The sequence below is a fragment of the Haliotis cracherodii genome, unplaced genomic scaffold, assembly GCF_022045235.1.
Source record: "Haliotis cracherodii isolate W230 unplaced genomic scaffold, xgHalCrac1.p SCAF_13, whole genome shotgun sequence".
NCBI classification, from domain to species: Eukaryota; Metazoa; Mollusca; class Gastropoda; order Lepetellida; family Haliotidae; genus Haliotis; species Haliotis cracherodii.
This window is the reverse complement of record NW_027266268.1, coordinates 38252875-38277076: the sequence shown is the minus strand read 5'-3', so window position 1 is coordinate 38277076 and position 24202 is coordinate 38252875. Positions and strand designations below refer to the sequence as shown.

The 24202-nt window shown below is 44.2% G+C and overlaps 1 protein-coding gene across 1 annotated transcript in view; it reads left to right on the top strand.

The window, feature by feature from the left end:
- Window positions 1–24189, top strand: part of LOC139459903 (serine-rich adhesin for platelets-like) — a 38798-nt gene extending 14609 nt beyond the window's left edge. Inside the window, exons 9-29 of the mRNA XM_071241627.1 lie at window positions 19–516; window positions 1797–1841; window positions 3123–3201; window positions 4452–5211; window positions 5938–6113; window positions 6644–6772; window positions 8165–8236; window positions 8659–8773; window positions 9787–9945; window positions 10947–11126; window positions 12181–12331; window positions 13051–13160; window positions 14782–14898; window positions 17295–17376; window positions 17788–17884; window positions 18343–18451; window positions 19280–19368; window positions 19877–19955; window positions 20368–20553; window positions 21570–21665; window positions 23149–24189. Coding sequence (XP_071097728.1) covers window positions 19–516; window positions 1797–1841; window positions 3123–3201; window positions 4452–5211; window positions 5938–6113; window positions 6644–6772; window positions 8165–8236; window positions 8659–8773; window positions 9787–9945; window positions 10947–11126; window positions 12181–12331; window positions 13051–13160; window positions 14782–14898; window positions 17295–17376; window positions 17788–17884; window positions 18343–18451; window positions 19280–19368; window positions 19877–19955; window positions 20368–20553; window positions 21570–21665; window positions 23149–23424 — 3605 coding nt within the window. The 3' untranslated portion in view covers window positions 23425–24189. The remainder of the gene's footprint in view (window positions 1–18; window positions 517–1796; window positions 1842–3122; window positions 3202–4451; window positions 5212–5937; window positions 6114–6643; window positions 6773–8164; window positions 8237–8658; window positions 8774–9786; window positions 9946–10946; window positions 11127–12180; window positions 12332–13050; window positions 13161–14781; window positions 14899–17294; window positions 17377–17787; window positions 17885–18342; window positions 18452–19279; window positions 19369–19876; window positions 19956–20367; window positions 20554–21569; window positions 21666–23148) is intronic.
- The last annotated feature ends 13 nt before the right edge of the window (window positions 24190–24202 follow it).

The following is a 24202-nucleotide window of genomic DNA, read 5'->3' as shown; positions in this document are numbered from 1 at the left end:
CAGCTTCGGGAACCTCAGTTGGAGTTTCATCAAATGCCTTGGTAGAAGCCCAGAAACTGCTACAAGACAATTGTGATTCATCAATGATGTCCTCTAAATCTCTCTTCCAAACAGCTTTGGGAACCTCAGTTGGTGTTTCATCAAATGCCTTGGTAGAAGCCCAGAAACTGCTACAAGACAATTGTGATTCATCAATGATGTCTTCTAAATCTCTCTTCCAAACAGCTTCTGGGGTTTGTGTAGGAGTTTCCACTGAAGCATTAGCCAAAAGAAGGAGAATATTGGAAGAAGGAAATGAACCACCCACAGCAATGGACCCTTCTGGGCATCATCTGCTCCAGACTGATTCTGGCAGAGTTGTGTGTGTGTCCGAGTCTTCGCGGAAGTCGTCCAGGAAGCTGGTGGATGATACAAGTGAGGAAGGTGTGGTCCCTGAATGTGGAGGCTGTTCTGTGAACGTTCATCTGACAAGATCTCACGAGGAACTTCACAAGCTAGATGGACAGAGAAAATATGGTGAGTTACGATAAAACTATTGTGTTGATCATGTTGATAATCTGGTTTAATTATCATGATTATGTTCATATTGAATTTTAAAACTTTGAAAATTGTATATTGAAAGTATATTGACAAAAAAAGTAATTAAAGCAGGAATTTAGATATAGAGGTCCAGGGGGCTCATTTGTAGGGTTTCCAGGTTAAAACATGGGGGCGAGCAGGTCCCAAGCTACAAATGTCAAAACTTAAATCCAAAGGGCTTATAAAAAATGAAAGAATTGGCTCTCGGGCAATGACTTTTGAAAATATAGTGTGGGCAGACTGGGCTTTTTTGGTTGTTTTTTTGGTTATTATCCTCCGTCTGTCCGTCACGTTTCGTTTCCGGATCATAACTCAGAAACCGTTCAATATTTTTTCATGAAACTTTGCAGGTCTGTCAAGTACATGCTGAACTGGTGCCTTTTGCTAGTTAAAATTTTTAGAAATTTTAATTTTTGCGTTTCCATGGCAACAAGATGGACTTAGGTGCTGTGAGGGTAGGGTTCGTTTCCGGAGCATAACTCATAAACCGTTCATTATTTTTTCATGAAACTTTGCAGGTTTGTCAGGTACATGCTGAACTGGTGCTTTTTGAAATTTAGAATTTTTTATATTTTACGTTTCCATGGCAACAAGATGGACTTAGGTTACAAACTCTTCTTTTTTTAAAAAATTCCATGACAAGTTCCACCTCAGTTAAAAAGGATTAGGGTTTGTTTAGATTTAATTATGTCATAAATTCTGCAACAGGGGCGGGGAATATAGCCATGTTAGTGGAAAACTCTTGTTTTAACTAGTATGTAACCAAGTATATGTACCATCAACCTCCCTGCATTAACAAGCATTCAAACTCCTATTGCCGCCATAGCCATAACATGAGATTGTCAGTAAAGCAGTGTGCATGTAAAGCGAAGTAACTGTGTGCTATATTAGATCGCATTGTTTTTAAATTTGTAATAATTTTGAATTTTTGAAAATGGAAATAAAAACGAACGTGTGGCGAACTTTATGATGATGCGGGCGTTGCCTGAGAACCAAGACAATTATTTTTTTTAGCCTAGAGGATATTTGTATATCATGTTTACCTCATTGAATGACCTAACAAAGTTCATTCGCCTGCTGAGGCTAATAGTTTGGAATTCTAGACAAAACCTGAATCAATTCTATTTTTTATTTGTGTCTGTGTATTCTACAGGTCTAGTCCGTCACACTATTCAATTAGAGTGTCATGTTACTCATGACAATACATTTCTCCTCAGGTCACAGAGGCGGATCTAAAACTCCAATAATGTCATCACCTGAATGTAAGATTGGTTTCATCAATTCCTTGTTCTTTTGTTAAAAAAAGAATGTTAAGTTATTCTTATGCTTGCTTAAAACAAAGGGATCGGAGACATATTGCTTTTGGCTCGGTTCCAGTTGGCGTTAGTGTCAGCATCTGTGTTCCCATCCAATTCCGAGCCATAACTTGAAAAACCTTCATTGTTTTTCAATGAAACTTGGCATGTGCATTGCTCATGAGCTTAACCGGTGCCTTTTGCTATTTTAATTCTTTTCTATATTTTATTTTGTTACATTTCCATGGAGACAATTTGAACTTAGTCTCAAACAATTCTAAGTTTCATTTCCGAGCCATAACACTCAAGCTAATAAATACTTTTGCATGAAACTATACATGTACAATGACTACATGCTCAAGTATTGCCTTTTCATATTTTCTATTAATATTTTTAATATATTTCTCCATGGAAACAATTTGGAAATTCTTGAGGGTCTTTCTACAAAGCATAAAGCTACTGATTGTTCATTATAGGTACATTCACTTGCACGATGCATTCTTTCATCATAACTGCTGTTACAAGTTCAATGGTATTATCTGCCAACAAGAGTCAACATGACATCAACTGTAATGCTGCTTCAGTAATGCATTAATCAGTATCTGTACTGCTATACATTTGTCAATGTTATTCCGATTTGCAAACACATTTGTAATATCAACTGGAAGTGATGTATCAAGAGAAGGAGTGGGGAGACATCTGTTTTTATGAGTAAAAACACATTTTAGTTGTACCTGCGCTCGAGAATCCGGATCGGTATACTTGTTTGTGTAAAACAAGTAAAAACTTATCAAAACGTAAGATGAGTCCAGTTTTTGTTGTAAAATCTTTACGTAAAATTCCATTAATTAATGCTTAGTGTAAATTACACCTTTTCTGTTTGTCGTAATTTTGCTAAAATCTTGAAAACATCCCACATAACTAGATCGAGGGATGCAACAAAACCAATCAGCAGGGTCAAACACAAACGCAAAACATAAGTGGCAGTAATGAGACAAAAGCAGAACCAGGTGTCCCCATTTTTCCCAACAGACGGATGAGTCTGCATTCACATACAGATGATTCCACATTTTAGAATAGACTTGACAGCTTGTGTTTTTACTGACTAAGCCATAAAAATAATGACTACTGACTCGACAGGCCCTAAATTTTGCTAACTACTAACTTGTAACACTCTAGATTGTTAGGGGCATGATGATGTCCCCTATGGTTATAGTTTACTTGACTGTGGCGTAATTTCCTCAACAGCGACCCACCTCGACCGGCTGGTGAAAGGAGGTCGCAGACTGCAGCCACTCACGTCCACCTCCCTCAGGACAACACCCAGGTATCATCTATCACCGAACATAGTGTTCAGTTGAAACCATAATTGATCAATCATGATATGCCCACTTTTATAGCACCAGGTTTTCGAAACTCTCCCTAGTCTGCTAGCCAGATACTAAATTTTGCTAAGGACAAGTCAGCGTTAGAAATTGGCACTAGTCCTGTAGTCGTGGCCAAACTGCCCAATAGTTACGGTATCATGAGGACTAGTAGAAATTTGCCATTGTTAAGGGTTTTGCTATATGTTGTCATTATAAGGACTAGTGGACTAAATTTGTTAGTTTCTAGCCCTGCAAGTGAAAATCCAGTGATCTGATCGATGATGATGGTAGTTCTCATTGACTTGCAGTATTTGAGGGCTGAACCAGTTCTCAAGGCTTCAATTTTGCTACAAATGGGAACTCAATGAAACTGACAGAAAATGTTAATGTCGCATACATGATTGTCTTGTTCAAACACTAGGAATAATGAAATAAGGTCCTACAAGGGCTGGGAAGTGTAACTAGGGTACTCTGGTCAGATGGGTCTACCTCACGTCTACCCGGACCCGTAGTTAGTCCCGTGATATACTGTTTAATGACGTTAACAATAGAACTCAATGGTTACACTACAAGTAGCTAATGTTCCCATTTCTTTCTGACTATGCAAGCATTCGTTCTGACTTTTATATGTTCGAGTAAGAAGTCTATCAACTTCAGTGTATGTATGGTCAGATGACGTTTATACATATGTCTAAATAGTGTTTGCCAGGGCTTCAGTAAAGCAACATTTTGTACCAACTCTTGACACCTACAGTGGGTACGCAGCTAAGGTCGGGTACCAAGGAAATAAATTTCAACTTTATTTGCAGAAAATATTCAATTTTATTCAATTAAAACAGATACAAGGATCATTTATATATATGGAAATAGTTCTTGGAACCGTTGTTTAGGACAAAATGAAAAGTTTTATTGTCAAATGCCGGGTTGGCTATCGAATGCCGGTTGACATCGCCAGTGGAAGCTGAAAGTGAAACAACTGGAAAAAAATGTGAGTTTTTCGACTCCGTGTATATGACAACCACCCTTCTTAACCCCCTCATTGTAGGTACTCCTTATACACAGCGAAAAAATATTACACAATTACTGAATTTATGTTGTTAAATGACAGAACGAACCTCTCTTTTTTCTAAAAGCTGTATCTGCACTTATATGGCCATTGTACATGTTGTAAGGTTATAATTCAATTTATTCTCTGGTTGAATTGATGCAGTTCTGGTGACTATGATCTTGATGCTATTCTGAACAAGTCATCCGAGAAGCTGACAGCAAGTACTACCTCCAGCTTCAAGACTCCCTACAAGAACACTGCATTCATCACTCCTGTCCGCAAGGCCAGTGATCAGGACAAACACACTCCAGGGGAATCAAACAAAACACCTGTATTCTACCCCAAAGCATCACTGAGAGCCAATCAAAAACAGGCTAGGAACTGTCAAACCAATCACAGCGGAGGAAGACCTGTCTTAGACAGACATAGTTCTTGCAAAAACAGTCCAATCAGTACAAGATCTGGTTCAGGCAACAACACCACTGATGAAACTAGGCCATCCGTTACAAGTTCAAGGTCAACTTCAGGATCAGTTATTTCCGGCAGAGCAAGTCCCATGACAATGCAGAACAGCAGTGGGAAAGCAGTAAGCGCTGATAGTAGAAGACAGACCTCGGAGTCTGTTGTCAGCGACCCTCTCGGGCAGAACACAGAACTTGTACAGGTAGTTGGAGTTGGTCACATGTCTCAGCCTGGCAATGCCAAGTTAAGTTCGGTTCAGGCAAGTGACACAGCTGCTGCTTCTATAGACCTGAAGCACCACCTGCAGGAAGTGCGGCAGAAACAAGGGGAGATAATTCAGAGGAAGAAGAAGCAGAAGGTTCGCCCGAGCTGTGGCCGTCTGTTGAGGGAGAAACAGTCACCTGGGCTGAAACTCCAGCACAGAGACCTGGTGGTGGAGGGATCCTTTAGTGATCAGGAGGTGAGATAGAGGTCATGTCAGGTGTTTGTGAAGGTCATGTCTGGGATGTGATTGTGGAGGTCAGGTCAAGTTTGTTTGTGGAGGTCATGTCTGCTATGTGTTTGTGGAGGTCATGTCTGGGATGTGTTTGTGGAGGTCATGTCAGGTGTTTGTGGAGGTCATGTCTGGGATGTGTTTGTGGAGGTCATGTCTGGAATGTGTTTATGGAGGTCATGTCTGGGATGTGTTTGTGGAGGTCAAGTGTGGGATGTGTTTGTGGAGGTCATGTCTGTGATGTGTTTGTGAAGGTCATGTCTGGGATATGTTTGTGGAGGTCATGTCTGGGATATGTTTGTGGAGGTCATGTCTGGGATGTGTTTGTGGAGGTCATGTCTGGGATGTGTTTGTGGAGGTCATGTCTGGGATTTGTTTATGGAGGTCAGTTCTGGGATGTTTGTGGAGGTCAGGTCAGGTGTGTTTGTTGAGGTCAGGTGTGTTTGTTGAGGTCATGTCTGTGATGTGTTTGTGGAGGTCATGTCTGTCATGTGTTTGTGGTCAGGTCAGGTGTGTATTCTTTCACTGAAGCCTGTATTCCGACACACACAGCACACTGGAGGTGTGCTCTATGCTCTATGATATGCTCAAGAATTGGATGTATGTATTATACTCAAGTGTGCATTATGATGGTAATACACAAAACATACCTGGACTTTAACCAAGTGTTTACAGCATATCATCTGTCTCCAGCTGTCTTCCATGGGAGTTAGAAGGGAGATTTCTGACATCGGCAGCAACAACGCTGAGGACTTCCGCTTCAACCTGCTCCTCTACTACCCCAACATGACGAGTGGCGTTCTGGTTGGAGACGGAGCACACTTGGTTCCTGACGACTCAGGGTTTGCTGGCAAGGAGGAATTTCACAGGTCGGCGTTCCACCTTGGAATTATCAAATCACATAGCATACCCCTCCTCTATTATCCAGTGTGTTAGGTCTCCCTTGTATTAAGATACATCCCCTGGACATTTTCACCACTATTAGGGGTGAAATGATACAGCAAGGTCACGATATGATACATATAGTGATACCAAGGTCACAATACGATACGTATCACGATACGCATGTTTACGTCAAATCGCAAGAAAATTCCTTGACTATTTATATTTCGGAGTAGGTTCAGAAGAGAAAGCTGTCTGTTGACACATTTTTGCAGCCTCTATATCTAGTAGTGCACTTGAAATGCTAATAACCATACGTTTTGGGATATTTGCGATATTTACCAGCACACACACATGCACACACGCATGCATGCATGCACTTCGCAGTGTTAGTGAATTAATTTTGAATATGACATTTAACCCCATTTCCCAAACCCCACCTTACGTTGAAATGACACATCGAGCAATAATAGTAATATTTTTAAAAACATTATTCATGGTTTCATTCACATATCAGGTCCTTCATCAGCCTGGAGAGTGTTGATCCAGCTTTGGTCTCCGATATCTGGGTGTTTAACCACTACCGGTGGATTGTGTGGAAACTGGCCTCCTATGAAACGTCGTATCCGTCACAGTTTGCTGGAAGGTGAGTTAATCCATTTCTGATCTCGGATATCTGTGTGTATGACCTCTGCCGCTGGATTGTGTGATGTACATGTGACGTATCCGTCACAGTTTGCTGGATGGTGGGTTAATCCAGTTCTGATCTCGGATATCTGTGTGTATGACCACTACCGCTGGATTGTGTGATGTACATGTGACGTATTCGGCACAGTTTGCTGGAAGGTCAGTTAATCCAGTTCTGGATTGTGACGTATTTAGCTCAGTTTGCTGGAATGTGCCAAGACATGACCATTTACGGGTTGCCATGGTAGCCACAAATGTGCTGACCACAGCATGGAACAACATTCATTCACGCACTCAAACTTGCTATCAGATGCAGATGTAATTCCATACCAGGACACTCTGTGACACACTGTGACATACCAGGACACCCTGTCCTGTAACACCCTGTGACATACCAGGACACCCTGTAACACCCTGTGACATACCAGAACACCCTGTCCTGTAACACACTGTGACATACCAGGTCACCCTGTAACACCCTGTGACATACCAGAACACCCTGTCCTGTAACACCCTGTGACATACCAGGACACCCTGTAACACCCTGTGACATACCAGGACACCCTGTAACACCCTGTGATATACCAGGACACCCTGTAACACCCAGACCGCCTCCGTGGTCTAGTGGTAATGGTCCGCCGGGAGAGCGGAAGGTCTGGGGTTTGATCCCCGGCCGCATCATACCAAAAGACGTTAAAAGATGGTACTTGTTGTTACCCTGTCTGGCGCTCGGCATTCAGGGGCTAAAACAAGGACTGGCAGCTTGGAGTCAGTATACTGTGTCTGAGTGGGGTATTCATGTTAAACTGCAGCATGGTATCTCAGTGGGCTAGCGCTATAAATCGGCATCACTCCGGACTAGTAGAAGCATCCACACAAACACACACATACATGCACGTCGCTATATAAGTGCAATAATCTTGGACGACGTTAAACCCCATTTCACCTCACCTGTAACACCCTGTGACATACCAGGACACTCTGTCCTGTAACAAACTGTGACATACCAGGACACCCTGTAACACCCTGTGACATACCAGTACACTCTTTGACACCCTGTGACATACAAAAGACACCCTGTAACACCCTGTGACATACCAGGACACCCTGCGACATACAAAGGACACCCTGTGACATACCAGGACACCCTGTGACATACCAGGACACTCTGTGACATACCAGGACACCCTGTGACATACCAGGACACTCTGTGACATACCAGGACACCCTGTAACACCCTATGACATACCAGTACACTCGTGGACATCCTGTGACATTCCAGGACACTCTGTGACACCCTGTGACATACCAAGACACCCTGTAACACCCTGTAACTCACTTTCTTCATCAGGTGCCTGACCCCAAACAACATGATGCTGCAGCTCAAGTACCGCTATGACCGGGAAGTGGATCATTGTCAAAGGTGAGTGAGGTCAGAGTATGTGAGGGAGCAGCAATAGGAAGTAACAGTTTCAGCCCTTAGCCAAACCCTTAAAAAGGGCAAATTTCTAGTAGTCCTTAGGTCAGTGTTTGTGAGAGAGGGTCAGTGTGTCTAAGGGCAGGGGTTGCTTGGGGGGAGTGAGGATGGGGGGAGGGGGAGTCCACCCCTATTATGAGGTCTCTCAGCTGGTTGATTTCAATAGATAAAAGTATTTCATCTGCATTGTTTGTTTTCTCATAATTAAGATATTTTACTGATTGATAGCACTGTTCTGCTGCTAACAGCAGCTTAAATCCCTATACCCTCAGAGTCTGGTTCTTTGTATGTAAAACTCTCTTTCAAAGACTATACATTTCTGATGTACCTGTCTTGTTGCATGCTTACTGTTTTTTCCTCTCTCGCAGGTCAGCCCTGAAGAAAATTGTTGAGCGAGACGATGCTGCCTGCAAGAGGATGGTGCTGTGCGTGTCCGGGATCAGGGTCGCCCAGTCAGGACCAGACACTGTGGGGGCAGGACAGGTGAGAGGACAGGTGTGTGTGGTGTGTGTCCGGGATCAGGGTCGCCCAGTCAGGACCGGACACTGTGGGGGCCGGACAGTTGTGTGTGGTGTGTGTCCGGGATCAGGGTCGCCCAGTCAGGACCGGACACTGTGGGGGCAGGACAGGTGTGTGTGGTGTGTGTCCGGGATCAGGGTCGCCCAGTCAGGACCGGACACTGTGGGGGCAGGACAGTTGTGTGTGGTGTGTGTCCGGGATCAGGGTCGCCCAGTCAGGACCGGATACTGTGGGGGCAGGACAGTTGTGTGTGGTGTGTGTCCGGGATCAGGGTCGCCCAGTCAGGACCGGACACTGTGGGGGCCGGACAGGTGAGAGGACAGGTGTGTGTGGTGTGTGCCGGGGATCAGGTTCCCCCAGTCAGGACCAGACACTGTGGGGGCAGGACAGTTGTGTGTGGTGTGTGTCCGGGATCAGGGTCGCCCAGTCAGGACCGGATACTGTGGGGGCAGGACAGTTGTGTGTGGTGTGTGTCCGGGATCAGGGTCGCCCAGTCAGGACCGGACACTGTGGGGGCCGGACAGGTGAGAGGACAGGTGTGTGTGGTGTGTGCCGGGGATCAGGTTCCCCCAGTCAGGACCAGACACTGTGGGGGCCGGAAGGTGAGAGGACAGGTGTGTGTGGTGTGTGTGGTGTGTGTCAGGGATCAGGTTCCCCCAGTCAGGACCGGACACTGTGGGGGCAGGACAGGTGAGAGGACAGGTGTGTGTCGGGGATCAGGTTCCCCCAGTAAGGACCAGACACAGTCGGGGCAGGACAGGTGTGTCATGTGGTGTGTGCTGTGTGCTGTGCTGAGTGTGTGGCTGTGTGTGTGCTGTGTGACAGGGATCAGAGTCTACCACTCAGGGCAGGACATGTGACAGAACAAGTTACTTACTATGGGAAGTTTTCACACAAGTGGTCATACAAGACTGAGCTCAGAACTGCAAGTTTTTCTGGTGTTAACCAGGGTGTATGTAATGTATATGTAATTCCAGTGTGTGGTAGAGCTGACTGATGGGTGGTACTGCATCAAGGGTCAGCTGGACGTGGGACTGGCGGGGCTGGTGGCCAGCAAGAAGATCTCCGTAGGTCAGAAGATCTGTGTCACTGGGGCAGAGCTGGCAGGGTCGCAGGAGGCGTGTCCCCCACTGGAGGTGAGTCGGGAAGAGGACTTTAGTGCTGACCCGTGAAGATTCGGGTTAGAATAGGTCGTCAGCAATCCATGCTTGCTCGCTCGCTGACTTGGTTGATGCATGTCATCGTATCCCAATTGCTGAAAGCAGATCAATGCTCATGATATCAATCACTGGATTGTCTGGTCCAGACTCGATTGTGTATGTATAGCATGAATATTGCTGAGTGCGGCGTTAAACTAGAAACAAACTGTAGAGCTTGTAGTTGTGCAGCTGATACTACCTGTGGGGATTCCAGGTTACAATAGGTCCCCAGCCACCTATGCTGGTTATAACAGGTGACCAAATGGATCGGGTGGTCATGTTGGTGACTTGGTTCATAGCATGTCATTGTACCCTGATGGTGTGGATCGCTGCTCAGAATACCAATCATTGGATTGTCTGGTCCAGACTCCAATTACCATTTCACTAGAATATTGCAGAATGAGGCATTAAACAACACGACATCAAACAACTGTTAGTCATGTTGATAATGCTGATATTACAAGATGTGTGGCTTCGCCATTTGTGTAGCTTCAGCTGACATAGTTGTTTGCACTGAATGGCCCAGAGGTACAAGGTGCCGACATTTTGCGAAAGAGTTACGTCCCTTAGTCCTTTAGGACACTCTCTTTGTCAGGACCATACCATGCTTTGGGGTTTAACATCTACAGGCTGCGGCACCCGTGAAGATCAAGGGTAGAATAGATCTTCAGCAACCCATGCTTGCCGTAAAAGGCATCTATGCTTTACATAAGAGGTACTAACTGGATCGGTAGGTCAGACTCGCTAACTTGGTTGATGCATGTTATCGTTCCCAATTGTGGATCGATGCTCATGATGTCAGTCACTGGATTGTCTTGTCCAGACTCTTCCAATTAGGTGAGTGAGTCCATGTAAAAATGGTTTGATTATGTCCTATTCGCCAAAGTTACTGCCCTTGCACCTTACACGTATACAACCAGACTCATGTTGTGATGCAGATCCCAGATTCCCTGTTTCTGAAGATATGCATGAACTCTACCCGTCCTGCGCCAGGAGACAGCAAGCTTGGCTATCAGCGTGACCCCCGACCTCTCTGTGTACCAATCAGCACCCTGCATGCAGAGGGGGGCGTGGCTGGATGTGTGGATGTTGTGGTCACTAGGATATATCCCGTCATGGTTGGTATCTTTGTTCAAGTGATCACAGGGTTCCAAATTATTTTCTGAGCCATTGACTTATATGTTATTGTTCTTATCATGCTTATTGGGTATCTATGGTTTTCTTTGGGTATTCGGGGGCACGGGTGGCCCAGTCGTCTAAGGCGCCGCGATCCACTGTGCAGAGTTGCATCCCTTGGACCTGCCAGAAACCTATGATTGTGGGTTCAAATCCCTGTTCGCCCCGATTATGTTTCTTGATTTGTCAGCTCCATACTCATGCTCGTGGGTTTCACCGAAGTGGTAAACGTCTGAGACCTGCATCACATCAGGCTTTCCTCCCACATTAAGCTGACACGCCACAATAAAACTGGAATACTGTTAAAAAGGTGTGTTAAACCAAACTCACTCACTCACTCACTCTTTGGGTATTCAATATTCTTTTCACCCTTGGGTCAATTATGATAGGTATTATAAACCAATTTAACTGTAATATAATGACTGGCCCTAGACACTCCCCCATGTTCACAAAGCGCCAATCCCCAAGAAGCATACACAGTGATACCCCGATGGTTAGAGTATACTCACTGCCAAAAGAAAAGCGAATACCCTTCCTTCTTGGTTAATATATGAAGACTTACTCATATTCAAGAGCTATTAAATTGGTTCGATGCACACACGAACATACTGGTATGTTGTGTGAACGCATCCCATGTGACGTCGTGGATCCATTTACCTTGTGTAGGATTAGCGTGTAAAATCACGTGCAGCATATCGTGATAAGAATAAAGACACTCTTTGGTAACATTTGACTGCTTGTTAGTTTTGTCATTAATTGGCACACATTGGAAACATCTCTTCTTAACATACTTCTCAAAATGTTTGTATTGTTCGCGTTTCTTTTGGAAGTAAGTATATTTCCTTGCTAGTCTGAAGACCTGTTAGCGCTAGCCATGCAATGGTCCAAGCTCTATGTTAAACTATTGGAGTTACAACCATCAGCTGCCACCGTGTAGAAACAGGATCCTGGGTTTGAAACCGACATAGACACTATTTCTTTTGTTGTGTTGCCCAGTACATGGAGAAGCTGGTTGAGGGGGGGAGCCTGTTCCGAACGGAAGAGGTAGAGGAGCGGGTGCAGCGACGGTTTGACAGACACAAGCAGGACAAAATGGAGAAGCTATACACAGAACTGCAGGCTAGCCTTGAGCAGGACCAGTCGAGAGGTGAGGTTGGGTGATAGTTGATCTTTAGACAAATGTTCTTGATAATACAAGTTGTCTTAGTGTGTATATAGTGTATAGCCAGACAAGAAATTTATCTCACAGACATATTTTAATGTAACATTGTCAAAGAATTAACACAAATTCAAAATTGAGAGAAAACAGCTGGGGTTAACTTGTGCTATGTCATCATTTTGCTTTGAAACCAGGTATAAGAGTTTATTGCCCCTCTGAGAAATTTATTCCCCTCTAAGGCAGGTTACACAGTATTTTATCAAGATCACGTTGGCCAATCAGATCTCGTCATTCTGACATGGAGGTATGATAAATAACCTAGCAGATGAGGCATCGCCCTAGGCTCAGTTATGTTCACTAAGGTGCATCTGACAGGTGTTCAAGCAGGTTCAAGGCTTTTTGATGATATTTTATTCGCTTTGGTAAGAATTTTGGCATTTCCCAGCAGGGTTTACAAAACTTGTACCATATCTGTCAGCGGTGTACATGGGAAACAATTGCCCTGTCAGTAACCAATCAGAAACAAGTATCTTAATTCAAGGTAAGGTAGTAACCAGTGTAAATATGGTAAAGGTGAGTTACATCAGTGACTTTGTTAACATTGTCGATTCATACTGAGATGTCATGTTTCGGAGGCGAGAACAGTGTTGATTTAATTTTGTATTACAATGTCATCTTGAATACAGTTGAAAGATTTCGTGGTTTAGGTCAACGTAAATCTCGGAAGCGTTGGTCACAGCGTGAGGTGGAGGATCTCCAGACTGGCCAGGAGATTTACGATGCTGTTGAGGGGTCACTGCAACCAGAGGAGGTCCATGTGAGTTGTCTCCCCTTTGACCCCTTTGTATAATCCCAAGGGCTGACCCCAATGCACTATCAATACAGTCCATCAATGCCCCTGTCCCATGTCCATGAACCTCCCTGTCCCATGTCCCATGTCCCATGTCCATCAATCTCCCTGTCCCAAGTCCATCAGTCCATCAATCTCCCTGTCCCAAGTCCATCAGTCCCATCAATCTCCCTGTCCCAAGTCCATCAGTCCATCAATCCCCCTGTCCGAAGTCCAAGCGCCAGGCCGTGAAGTATAGCCCCCCTTTAAGTCCATGGGTCTCCAGTCTCTATGCCTCTGTCTACAGAGCTGGCTGAGTGAGCACCAGGCCGTGGAGTGTAGCCCCCCTTTAAGTACATGGGTCTCCAGTCTCTATGCCTCCAGTCTCTATGCCTCTCTGTCTACAGAGCTGGCTGAGTGAGCACCAGGTTATGGAGTGTAGACCCCCTTTAAGTACATGGGTCTCCAGTCTCTATGCCTCTGTCTACAGAGCTGGCTGAGTGAGCACCAGGCCGTGGAGTGTAGCCCCCCTTTAAGTACATGTGTCTCCAGTCTCTATGCCTCCAGTCTCTATGCCTCTCTGTCTACAGAGCTGGCTGAGTGAGCACCAGGCCGTGGAGTGTAGCCCCCCTTTAAGTACATGGGTCTCCAGTCTCTATGCCTCTCTGTCTACAGAGCTGGCTGAGTGAGCACCAGGCCGTGGAGTGTAGCCCCCCTTTAAGGACATGGGTCTCCAGTCTCTATGCCTCCAGTCTCTATGCCTCCCTGTCTACAGAGCTGGCTGAGTGTAGCCCCCCTTTAAGTACATGGGTCTCCAGTCTCTATGCCTCCAGTCTCTATGCCTCTCTGTCTACAGAGCTGGCTGAGTGAGCACCAGGCCGTGGAGTGTAGCCCCCCTTTAAGTACATGGGTCTCCAGTCTCTATGCCTCCAGTCTCTATGCCTCTCTGTCTACAGAGCTGGCTGAGTGAGCACCAGGCCGTGGAGTGTAGCCCCCCTTTAAGTACATGGGTCTCCAGTCTCTATGCCTCCAGTCTCTATGCCTCTCTGTCTACAGAGCTGACTGAGTGAGCACCAGGCCGTGGAGTGTAGCCCCCCTTTAAGTACATGTGTCTCCAGTCTCTATGCCTCCAGTCTCTATGCCTCTCTGTCTACAGAGCTGGCTGAGTGAGCACCAGGCCGTTGAGTGTAGCCCCCCTTTAAGTACATGGGTCTCCAGTCTCTATGCCTCCAGTCTCTATGCCTCTCTGTCTACAGAGCTGACTGAGTGAGCACCAGGCCGTGGAGTGTAGCCCCCCTTTAAGTACATGTGTCTCCAGTCTCTATGCCTCCAGTCTCTATGCCTCTCTGTCTACAGAGCTGGCTGAGTGAGCACCAGGCCGTGGAGTGTAGCCCCCCTTTAAGTACATGGGTCTCCAGTCTCTATGCCTCTCTGTCTACAGAGCTGGCTGATTGAGCACCAGGCCGTGGAGTGTAGCCCCCCTTTAAGTACATGGGTCTCCAGTCTCTATGCCTCTCTGTCTACAGAGCTGGCTGAGTGAGCACCAGGTTGTGGAGTGTAGCCCCCCTTTAAGTACATGGGTCTCCAGTCTCTATGCCTCTGTCTACAGAGCTGGCTGAGTGAGCACCAGGCCCAGATGATGGACAACCACCGGCGCCACCTCCAGGACCTTCAACACCAGCAGCTGCAGGACAAGCTCCACACAGCCTGGGAGGAAGCTCAACAGGTATGCAGTGTTTTGAGGTTAACACTACAGCTTCTAAGCCTCAATGGTTATTTGGGGATATTTACAACATGATGTTAAGAATAAGCACACCACCTTCATAACTCTCATCGGCCGGTATTCGGGAACATTTACGTCGCATTACAAACAGCTTCTTAAGCCACATTTGACCATGTTAGTAGTCAGAAACTTTCTCACTTCCAAACATCGCCTACCAATTTACCAAGTACCAACATGCAAAGAAAAAAGCTGTGTGTGTTGTCATGTTTCTGCACTTGATATTACTTAGATATGATAATCAATCATGACAAAAATCAACAGCATAAGGCTGTTACAAATTTGCAACTGGAAGCAATGATTAGTGCGCATGTGTTCTTGATCAGGATAAATTTGTGCTGAGAATTTTCTTAATCAAGACATAGAGAATATCTGACTAGTTACCTTTGGCAAAGGAGTTACAGAATTCAATCTTAAGGACCAGATAAATTCCAAGTTTTCAAGTAGGTTATTCTATTTATTACTTAATAATGTTTTAATGTTAAGTTTACACGATATGCAGGTTTTTCATTGGACAGGAGGTCTGTCACATGACCGCGACGCATTTTGACATTCATATGTTTTTCACGAGTCTCTAGTGTTTGTAATGACGCAAACATTGACTGACTACTTCCATATTCCTGGCTAAATCGCTGGGAATTCCCAAGTAACAATACAAACAGAAGCATTTCTGATCAGTCAGACTCTATGATCTTGAACTTAGTATTTCTAGCATACATTGGGATAAGTAAGAGAGTTGGAATGCCCATTCAAGAATATCCTTGCTAAAACCCATCCTAGTGAGCAAAACAAAAAAATCTTAACTTAGAATCTATTTGACAAATCACCTTTAAATGATCGACCAATTGATCAGTGACGACTAAAACTTTTAATCGCTCTAGGTTTATGAACAGCTTCAGAAATCTCTCCTGTCACGTTTATCATATCGGCCATTTTGACGCATGGTCACCGCAACTGAATAACTTAGGTAGTTCTTAATAGACTTTCTAATCTAATGAGGATATTATTTGAATCTATTTGTTGCTACCAAACTACAAAAGATGTCACTGTAGAGCATACACACACTTTCCTTTTGGGGAACTAGACCGCATCCGTGGTCTAGTGGTAGAGCGTCCGCCAGAGAGCGGAAGGTCCGGGGTTTGATCCCCAGCCCCGTCATACCAAAAGACGTTAAAAGATGGTACTTGTTGTTACCCTGTCTGGCGCTCGGCATTAAGGGGCTAAAACAAGGCCTGGTCGGCTCAGAGTGTGTGTCTGAGTGGGGTATCCATGTTAAACTGCGGCATGGTGTCTCAGTGTGCTAGCACTATAAATCGGCATCAGTCCAGACTGGTGCAAGCAGCAACACACACACACACGTACATGCACGTCGCTATATAAGTGCAATAATCTTGGACGTGACGTTAAACCCCATTTCACCTCACCTCACCTTTTGGGGAACTATTTTATTCTGCGTTACAGTTGGTTGTGGTATGGCTGTCAGTGGAAACATGAAGTCTCAAGTATGAAATGAAATTGTGTAACATATCCCTCGAGGTATAAAATATTGATATTCAAGATTATAAGAATTGTCTTTCACTTTGTGTGAGTTCATTGGAGTATGAACTTTCATAGAATGAGTTCCAAACTGTATGAATGTCAGAGCTTGTGACTCAAACACAAAGTGAAAGACAATTCTTAATTGTCATTTTGAGAAGAAAATGGAGACAAATGTATTACCTGTCAACCCTATGGAAAAACATCGACAATGCTTGTCGTAAGAGGTGACTTATGGGATCTGGTGGTCAGGATCGCTGACTTGGTTGATGCATGTCATCGTATCACAATTGCATAGATTGATGCTCATTATGTCAATCACTGGATGTCTGGTCCGGACTTGATTATTTACAGACTGCCGTCATATAGCTGGAATATTGCTGAGTGCGGTGTTAAAAAACAAACAAACTCACTCACTCACTCACTTGCTTGCACCTCACTCACCCTTCACTCACCCCTCAGACATTACAATGACCAATCAGCATAAAGTATAGCTATAAAGCACATAATGACATGCAAATATCAGAGTTATTACTCTTCAGGGGCGGTCGGGTAGCCTGGTGGTTAAAGCGTTCGCTCGTCACGCCGAAGACCCGGGTTCGATTCCCGACATGGGTACAATGTGTGAAGCCCATTTCTGGTGTCCCCCGCCGTGATATTGCTGGAATATTGCTAAAAGCGGCGTAAAACCATACTCACTCACTCACTATTACTCTTCATGTTTTCCATTTTGAACTACACATGCACTGGAAAGATGAGTGGTAGGAGACAGGAGAATCAGGAGCGCCTCTATGTTCTGATTTCAGGGTCACACTTCGAGGAATGTGACTCCAGTGTTGAAGCTGAGGGTCTCTGGCTGTGCTAAACGAGATGTCGATGCCAAGATATGTAAGTCATCATCAGAAACATCCTTCATTGAGACACCTATAATCATGGGCTCGAATCCCCGATTCACCTGATTATGATTCTGGGTTTGTCAGCAACATAACCTGTGCTCATGTGTTTCACCGAAATGGTAAATGTCTAAGACATGAAATACTGTCTTAAGTGGCATTAAATCCAACTCGCATACTTTTTGAGTACTTCTCTATTCAGAGGATCAAACATTTGTGAAGTGAAAATTTTGGATTACACTCTTATGTTATCAAATCCAATGCAGTGAATGCTTGTACTAACTACAGCTGAAAATCTGAATTTTCTCGTACATAAAATAAGGGGTGGCTTTGTACATTTTACCGAGTCAATGGCTGATAGTCTCCTTCCCTGTACCGATGTTCTCCTCGCCTTGTGACGTTGCAGCTACGATCGTGACTGTGTGGCGACCAAACTCTGAGTGGCTCCACCTGGTGGAGGGGAAGAGATACAAGATCTACGGTCTCGTCGCTTCCCCAGCCAAGTAAGTTGGGAGTTGTTCCACTGTAGATTGTCACCACCATACCCTTCTGAATGATGCGTTTGTTGTGTAACGCTGCACTGCTGCACTAAGCTATATTCCACCTACATGAAGGCCTGATAATAATTTATTTGGGCCAGACAATACTCTGATGAAATTCGCAAAGATCCAGGCATATGGTGTACACAATGAACCAAGTCATCTAGCCTAACCACCAGATCCATATGGTCGCTTCTTACGACCTGCACAGGTTGCTGAAGAGCTATTCGAACCCAGAATCCCAGTGGGGGCGCCTCTTACGACCAGCATAGATTACTAGAGACTCATAGCCTCACTTTATCTAATGTGAAAGGAATCTTTGGGCTACAACATGAATTTCAGACTTCGAAGGGAGTGTTCTTCTGTGGTATAACTATTCAGGCTGGAAAACTACAGCTGATTGAGAAATGATTTTTGTGTAGGACCCGTCTGGACAGTCACAGCGTACACCTGACAGCCAACAGACAGACCAAGCTGCAGCCCCGCCCTGTTGATGAGAACTACCTTGACCTTGTATATGACCCAAGGGAGGTAAGTCAATACCAACATTTCAAGACATTCATCCTCGAAACGAGATGGATAAAGATGTCATCGCATAATCAGATTAGAGTGAGACCTGATTATTCAACACCCTGTTATTCCACACCCTGACTTCTGTACGATCATGTAGGGATGGCAGTATACACCCAAAGGAATATCACCCATGGTTTAATGATCAGGAAAGTTGTTGATCTGTACATGATTTAACGCTGCTTTGAACAGTATTCCAGTTATATCACTGCGTGTCAGCTTAATGTGGGAGGAAAATCTTAAGTGATAATGTTTCGTGAAACCCAGGAGCACGGGTATGGTGTTGACAAACCTGGACACATACTATATATATAGTAGTTGGGGAAAACCGGGATTCGAACTCACGAGCCTAGATTTCTGGGGTGCCCAAGGGACTCAACACTCCACAGCGAATTGCCGCGCCTTAGATGTCTGGGCCACCCATTCCCCCTCTGAATTTAAGAAATTAAGGATTTTAAAAATTCCCATTTTTGCACCAAATAATGATTATTTCCCATTACTGCCTGCCAAGGTCACCTAGGTTTGAATCGTAGAAACATCCCTGTTATGCCACAGCATCTACACTGTAATTGGTTCATAGGTAAGTCTTCAGAAAATATTTATGATATTAGCCCCTAAGCTAATCTTTTGTCTGTCATGAGTCGAGTGTCAGCTTGTGCATCAGGTGTAAAGTCACTCCCACTTCACTGGCCTGGCTGTCAGGCCTCCACACGTCTTGTCAGCCTTAGCTCCACACTCGAGGGAAATACTTCTTTGGATTTCTTCTTTCAGTTGATGTTGATGTTTCAGGTGTGGAGTGTGAGAGACCTCCGTTCAAGATCTCCACCATTTAAGGAGTTTGACTTTGTGGGAATGGTCATCACCTCACAAAGCAACAGGTGAAGTTCTTTAATATCGACTTCGTGATCATAATGCAGCAGCTAGTATTTGCATTTAAACAAACTTTACATCATGCTAGTTTGGTTGTTGTTTAACACTCAGCAATATTCCATCCATATAACAGTGGTCTATTGTTAATCAAGTCTGTACCAGACAAACCAGTGATTGACATCATGAGCGTCGGTCTACACAACTTTGATACAATGACATGCATCAACCAAGTCAGCAAGCAGGCCACCTGATCCCGTCAGTCGCTTCTTACGACAAACACGGGTTACTGAAGATCAGTTCTTACTCGGATCTTCACCTTCCTTAAGAAAATATTGATTTTGATAAGAACATTGTTTAAACTAGTACTAGTTTATTAGACTCTTACAATGTGGCAGAACTTGTCACAAGCAAATGTTACTATATGTCAAAGAGTGAAATAGTCTTAGTTTGTCTGAAGCTGTCATTAAAGGCAACACTTCGAGTCTTACTGGAACCATCTGACCTACTGTGTTTCAGCCAGCAGAGCTGTGATACAGTCTACGTCTCGGATGCTGATGGGGACATCCTGAGTATTCGCTTCTGGGCAGGACTACAGGTGAGGTCACGGTATAGCTTCACGTTGGAGGAGTGAGAATATGTGTTCCATCTCTGTCAAGATGGCCTGTAATTAACAAGTCTGCAGAAGTTCAGGTCTTTGAAAGGCTTTTGGAAGTGATACACATAAGGAAGAGAATATATGGATGTCAACTTCTTTATTATGAGGAACACAACGTTTTGGAGAATATGCTTATTCCTTCATCAGGTGAATGAATGCCATGAGCCATATATATGTACATGTAAGGACAACAAAATTAATAAGTTAACGAAATTCCTGCCAAGTTCGGCAAGGTGGAAACTGGACTTTAACAGTCAGTTAACTCCCTTGCCTCAGGAAGAAGTTCAAAGTGGCATTGACTCACTTGCTCAGCTGATAGTGATGAAGTTTCTTTTGTTTAACTGTGTCACAGAGTTTCGGCCTGGAGGACCAGATGGTAGCAGGGAAGAGTATCGTCGCCACCAACCTCATCCTCAAGTGGTCTCGTGGTGCTGGCTTCGTCTCTGCCGACGCCTGCAATGAAGTGACCCGCTTCTCTTCCACATCCAAGATTCCGGACCACAGGAAGTGTCTGGCCAGGTTCACCAGCTTCAAACAGGTACAAGGGGCGGTCGGGTAGCCTAGTGGTTAAAGCGTTCACTCGTCACGCCGAAGACCCGGGTTCGATTCCCGACATGGGTACAATGTGTGAAGCCCATTTCTGGTGTCCCCGCCGTGATATTGCTGGAATATTGCTAAAAGCGGTGTAAAACCGAACTCACTCACTCACTCAAACAGGTACAGGTCACAGTTCTCATCTCGATGCAGTTGCCTCTTGTACTGTGTTGGGCTGTGGGGGTTAGAGTGTTTACTCATACTAATGAAGACCAGGGTTCAATTCACAAAGTGGTTAGAATGTGTGATGCTCTTTTCTGGTTTCCCCATGAAGCTGATATTGCTAAAAAGACCATGAGACCATACTCATTCACTATGTTCACTGACTTTGTAAAATGGGAGTTATATCTTCAAGTATTCAAACAGAATTGACATGGAGAGCTGAGGTGAGATGATAATTTGCTATGTTTAAATACTTGTTCATAATAGGGGGACAAAAATGGTAGAATTCCCATTTTGAACCAAGTTCGGATTAAATCCTGTGATTTCTGTAAGTTGGATGGACGCAGTTTTCTGATTTCAGATGCATAAATTTAGACATGACAATTTAGACCGCAGCAGGTGCTTGTCATGTAAAAGTCATATGTCAGAGAGTCAGCTGCCACGGAGAGAGAACAATAAAAATTTGTTTTAATATTCTTTTTTTTTTTACAAATACTTTTACACAATGGGGAAGAAACAGAATAGAATTCAAGTTGAACATGTATATCCCTTTACCTGAGACTCCAGTGGTTTGTGTTGATGACAACCACACATGACTGCCTGACATTCCTCCAAGGTCATGGTGGTGGATGTAAGTACGATAGTGTTCGCTAGACACGCCAAACACGAGGGAATGTGTGGAGCCGTTTCGTGGTGTACCTGCACTGATATGGCAGGAATATGGAAAAAAGGGATTAGAACTAACTCATTCTCTCCTAGTCCTACATGGTGTCTTTGATGTTTCTTCTCATCTTTCAGGCAGAGAAGGGCAAGTTTCTAGCAGCTGCTACAGCACGACTCAGCGAGCAGGAGACGAGGCCACGGGCTCCACACCCTCAACTAGCAACTCCCCAGGTGGGTATCCATAGCAACCAGGTTTTCATTTGACTGTACTTCATAAAAGGCGACTAACGGGATCGGGTGGTCAGGCTCGCTGACTTGGTTGATGCACGTCATCAGTCCCAATTGCGTGGATTGATGCTCATGATGTCAATCACTGGATTGTCTGGTCCAGACTCGATTATTTACAGACCGCCGTCATATAGCTGGAATATTGCTGAGTGCGGCGTTAAATGACAAACCAACCAACCAACTGTACTTTGAAACAAACTTTTCATATCACGGGTATGATATTTATTTAAGGAAAACTCAGAAACCTGCCCAAGGATCTGGTGGCCACAACTGCTGATCAGCATGGGTAGTGTCTGAAGTGTTGACCTTCGGATCTTGGAAAACAGTTACTCTGTTACTCAGATTGTTTTCTTCTGACACTAGGGCCTGACCACCCTGTATAGTTAGATGTGTTGAGCTCATTTCACGTTTACCTCTGCTGTGATATGACTGGAATATACCTAAAAGCCTTGTAAATCCCTACTCACTCAAATGGGTTCGCTCGTCACGTGGAAGACCAGGGTTCAGTTCCCTACATGGGTACAATGTGTGAAGCCCATTTCTAGAGTCGCCTGAGATTGCTGGAATACTGCTGAAAGTGGGGATTCCTGTGCAACCTTTCGAGTTGAGTTGAATGGTTCCACTGTGTCATATGGCCCTGTGACGCAGGGGTAGCATTATGCAGATGGCTGTTACAATGAAGGCTCGTTCCACCCGTGACGAACAGGTCTGGTTGTTGATGAAATATAGTGATAGCTAAATAGACAGATTTTTTATTCATGCACCGATTGTCTTTAAATGTGATCTCCAGTTATGTATGACTGTTTAATAATCTCATACAAACTGGAGTAGGTCCAATAGTTTTTCAGATATTGTAGTAAACGTCAGTACCTTAAATCAACTTCCAGACTATAACTCACACTCAAAATGGGTATAAAAGCTGACTTGAGGCTAGTATGGAATTTTGCTGAGTGCTTTGTTAAACAACAACAAACAAACACACAAACAGAAAGTAGGGTGTACTGACAAAAAAATTGTATTGCAAGATATTGCGATACATTGGGAGCAAAGGTTCTTGATGGTGATTGACACTGTTTGTACATGCAGATCCTATTTTCGGCATTTTGAGGTAAACATCACTCGGCATGGTCAGTTGTCACTATTTTGTAGTCATGGATACAGGGGAGATAACCACCTGAGAGAAACATCACTTCCTGCATTTTGTCAATCAGTTTCTAGGGGAAACATCATTTTAGAATGAATTTCTGCGTAGACTTTAGGTTAAACGATACAAATAATAATGAAACTTATTTTCTTACGCAATACATTTTTGTACCGGAACAGAAAAAATATTGCAATATGTATTGTTTCAAAAGCATATTGCGTACCATGCAGTCCTACAAATCAGTGATATTTTCTGAATTCTCACTCGTCTTTGTTCACACAGATGTATTTCTCCGACCTTCCCTCCGAGTGCCTCCAGAAACTCTTCTCACCGATGGAAGACCAGGGAGAAAAACTATCCAAGGGGGACAACTCTGTAACACCAGACCCTGTTGCGAAGAAAAGGCGGTCAATTCTCCGAGAGAAGTCGGCCAAACTGATGGCTTACGGTTCTCCGAATCCACTCTCACCCCTCAGCTGTCCGGTATCACCTGCCGTGGCCAGGGCTTTCAAACTCCCGTCCGGACTTGCCAAAAATATGAAGGACTCCTTCAAGTGATGTGTATTCTGTGTGCTATTCCATTCAGTTATCTTAGCACAAAGACAATCGTAACACAAATATTTTAAGACTGACTTATGATTGTCGTAGCGCTAAGATCGCTTTGTGGAACAGGGCCCACATGCAAAGAGCGATCTTAGCGCTAAGATGAGTGTAACTCTTAAACTTTTTAACATAGGCTTACGATAGTCTTACCGCTAAGATCGATTTGTGCAAGTGGGCCCTGGTCCCTGAGAAACCAAAGAATTCTTTATCTACAATTACTCCACCAGAATAGTTGTTCACCAAAGATTGTTCCAAGATGTGTTCAGACCTGAAGATGGTCATTGACAGGCAAGTTATCGAGTGTGTTTTGTTGTTGTTAATGTGAATGAAGTACTGTATCATGAAGTAGATGTAGAAGTCTTGATTACTGACTGAAGTGTGTATCATGGGTTTGAGAGTTTGTCTGTAATTCTGGTCAGCACAGTCCTTTTTTAATAAAAGAATGAAACTCCTGGCATTGATCAGTTAGCAGAGAGGTTTCTGGGTAGAGGGTACCATAAAGACACATAATAATTATACTCTCCACAAAACTACTTCCAACTTCATTAGTAGATGATTACAAGTCAGAGTTGCATATAGAATAATGTGGGAATAGAAATTAACATCACAAGGTTATTTTCTAATCTTGTAATAATTAATAATGGCAGTATACCTGAAGGATGAAACACATCTGTCTGTAGGAATGTAGTATGTGTTGTTTGATGACTGAGAAACATCCTGTGCCGCAAGCACC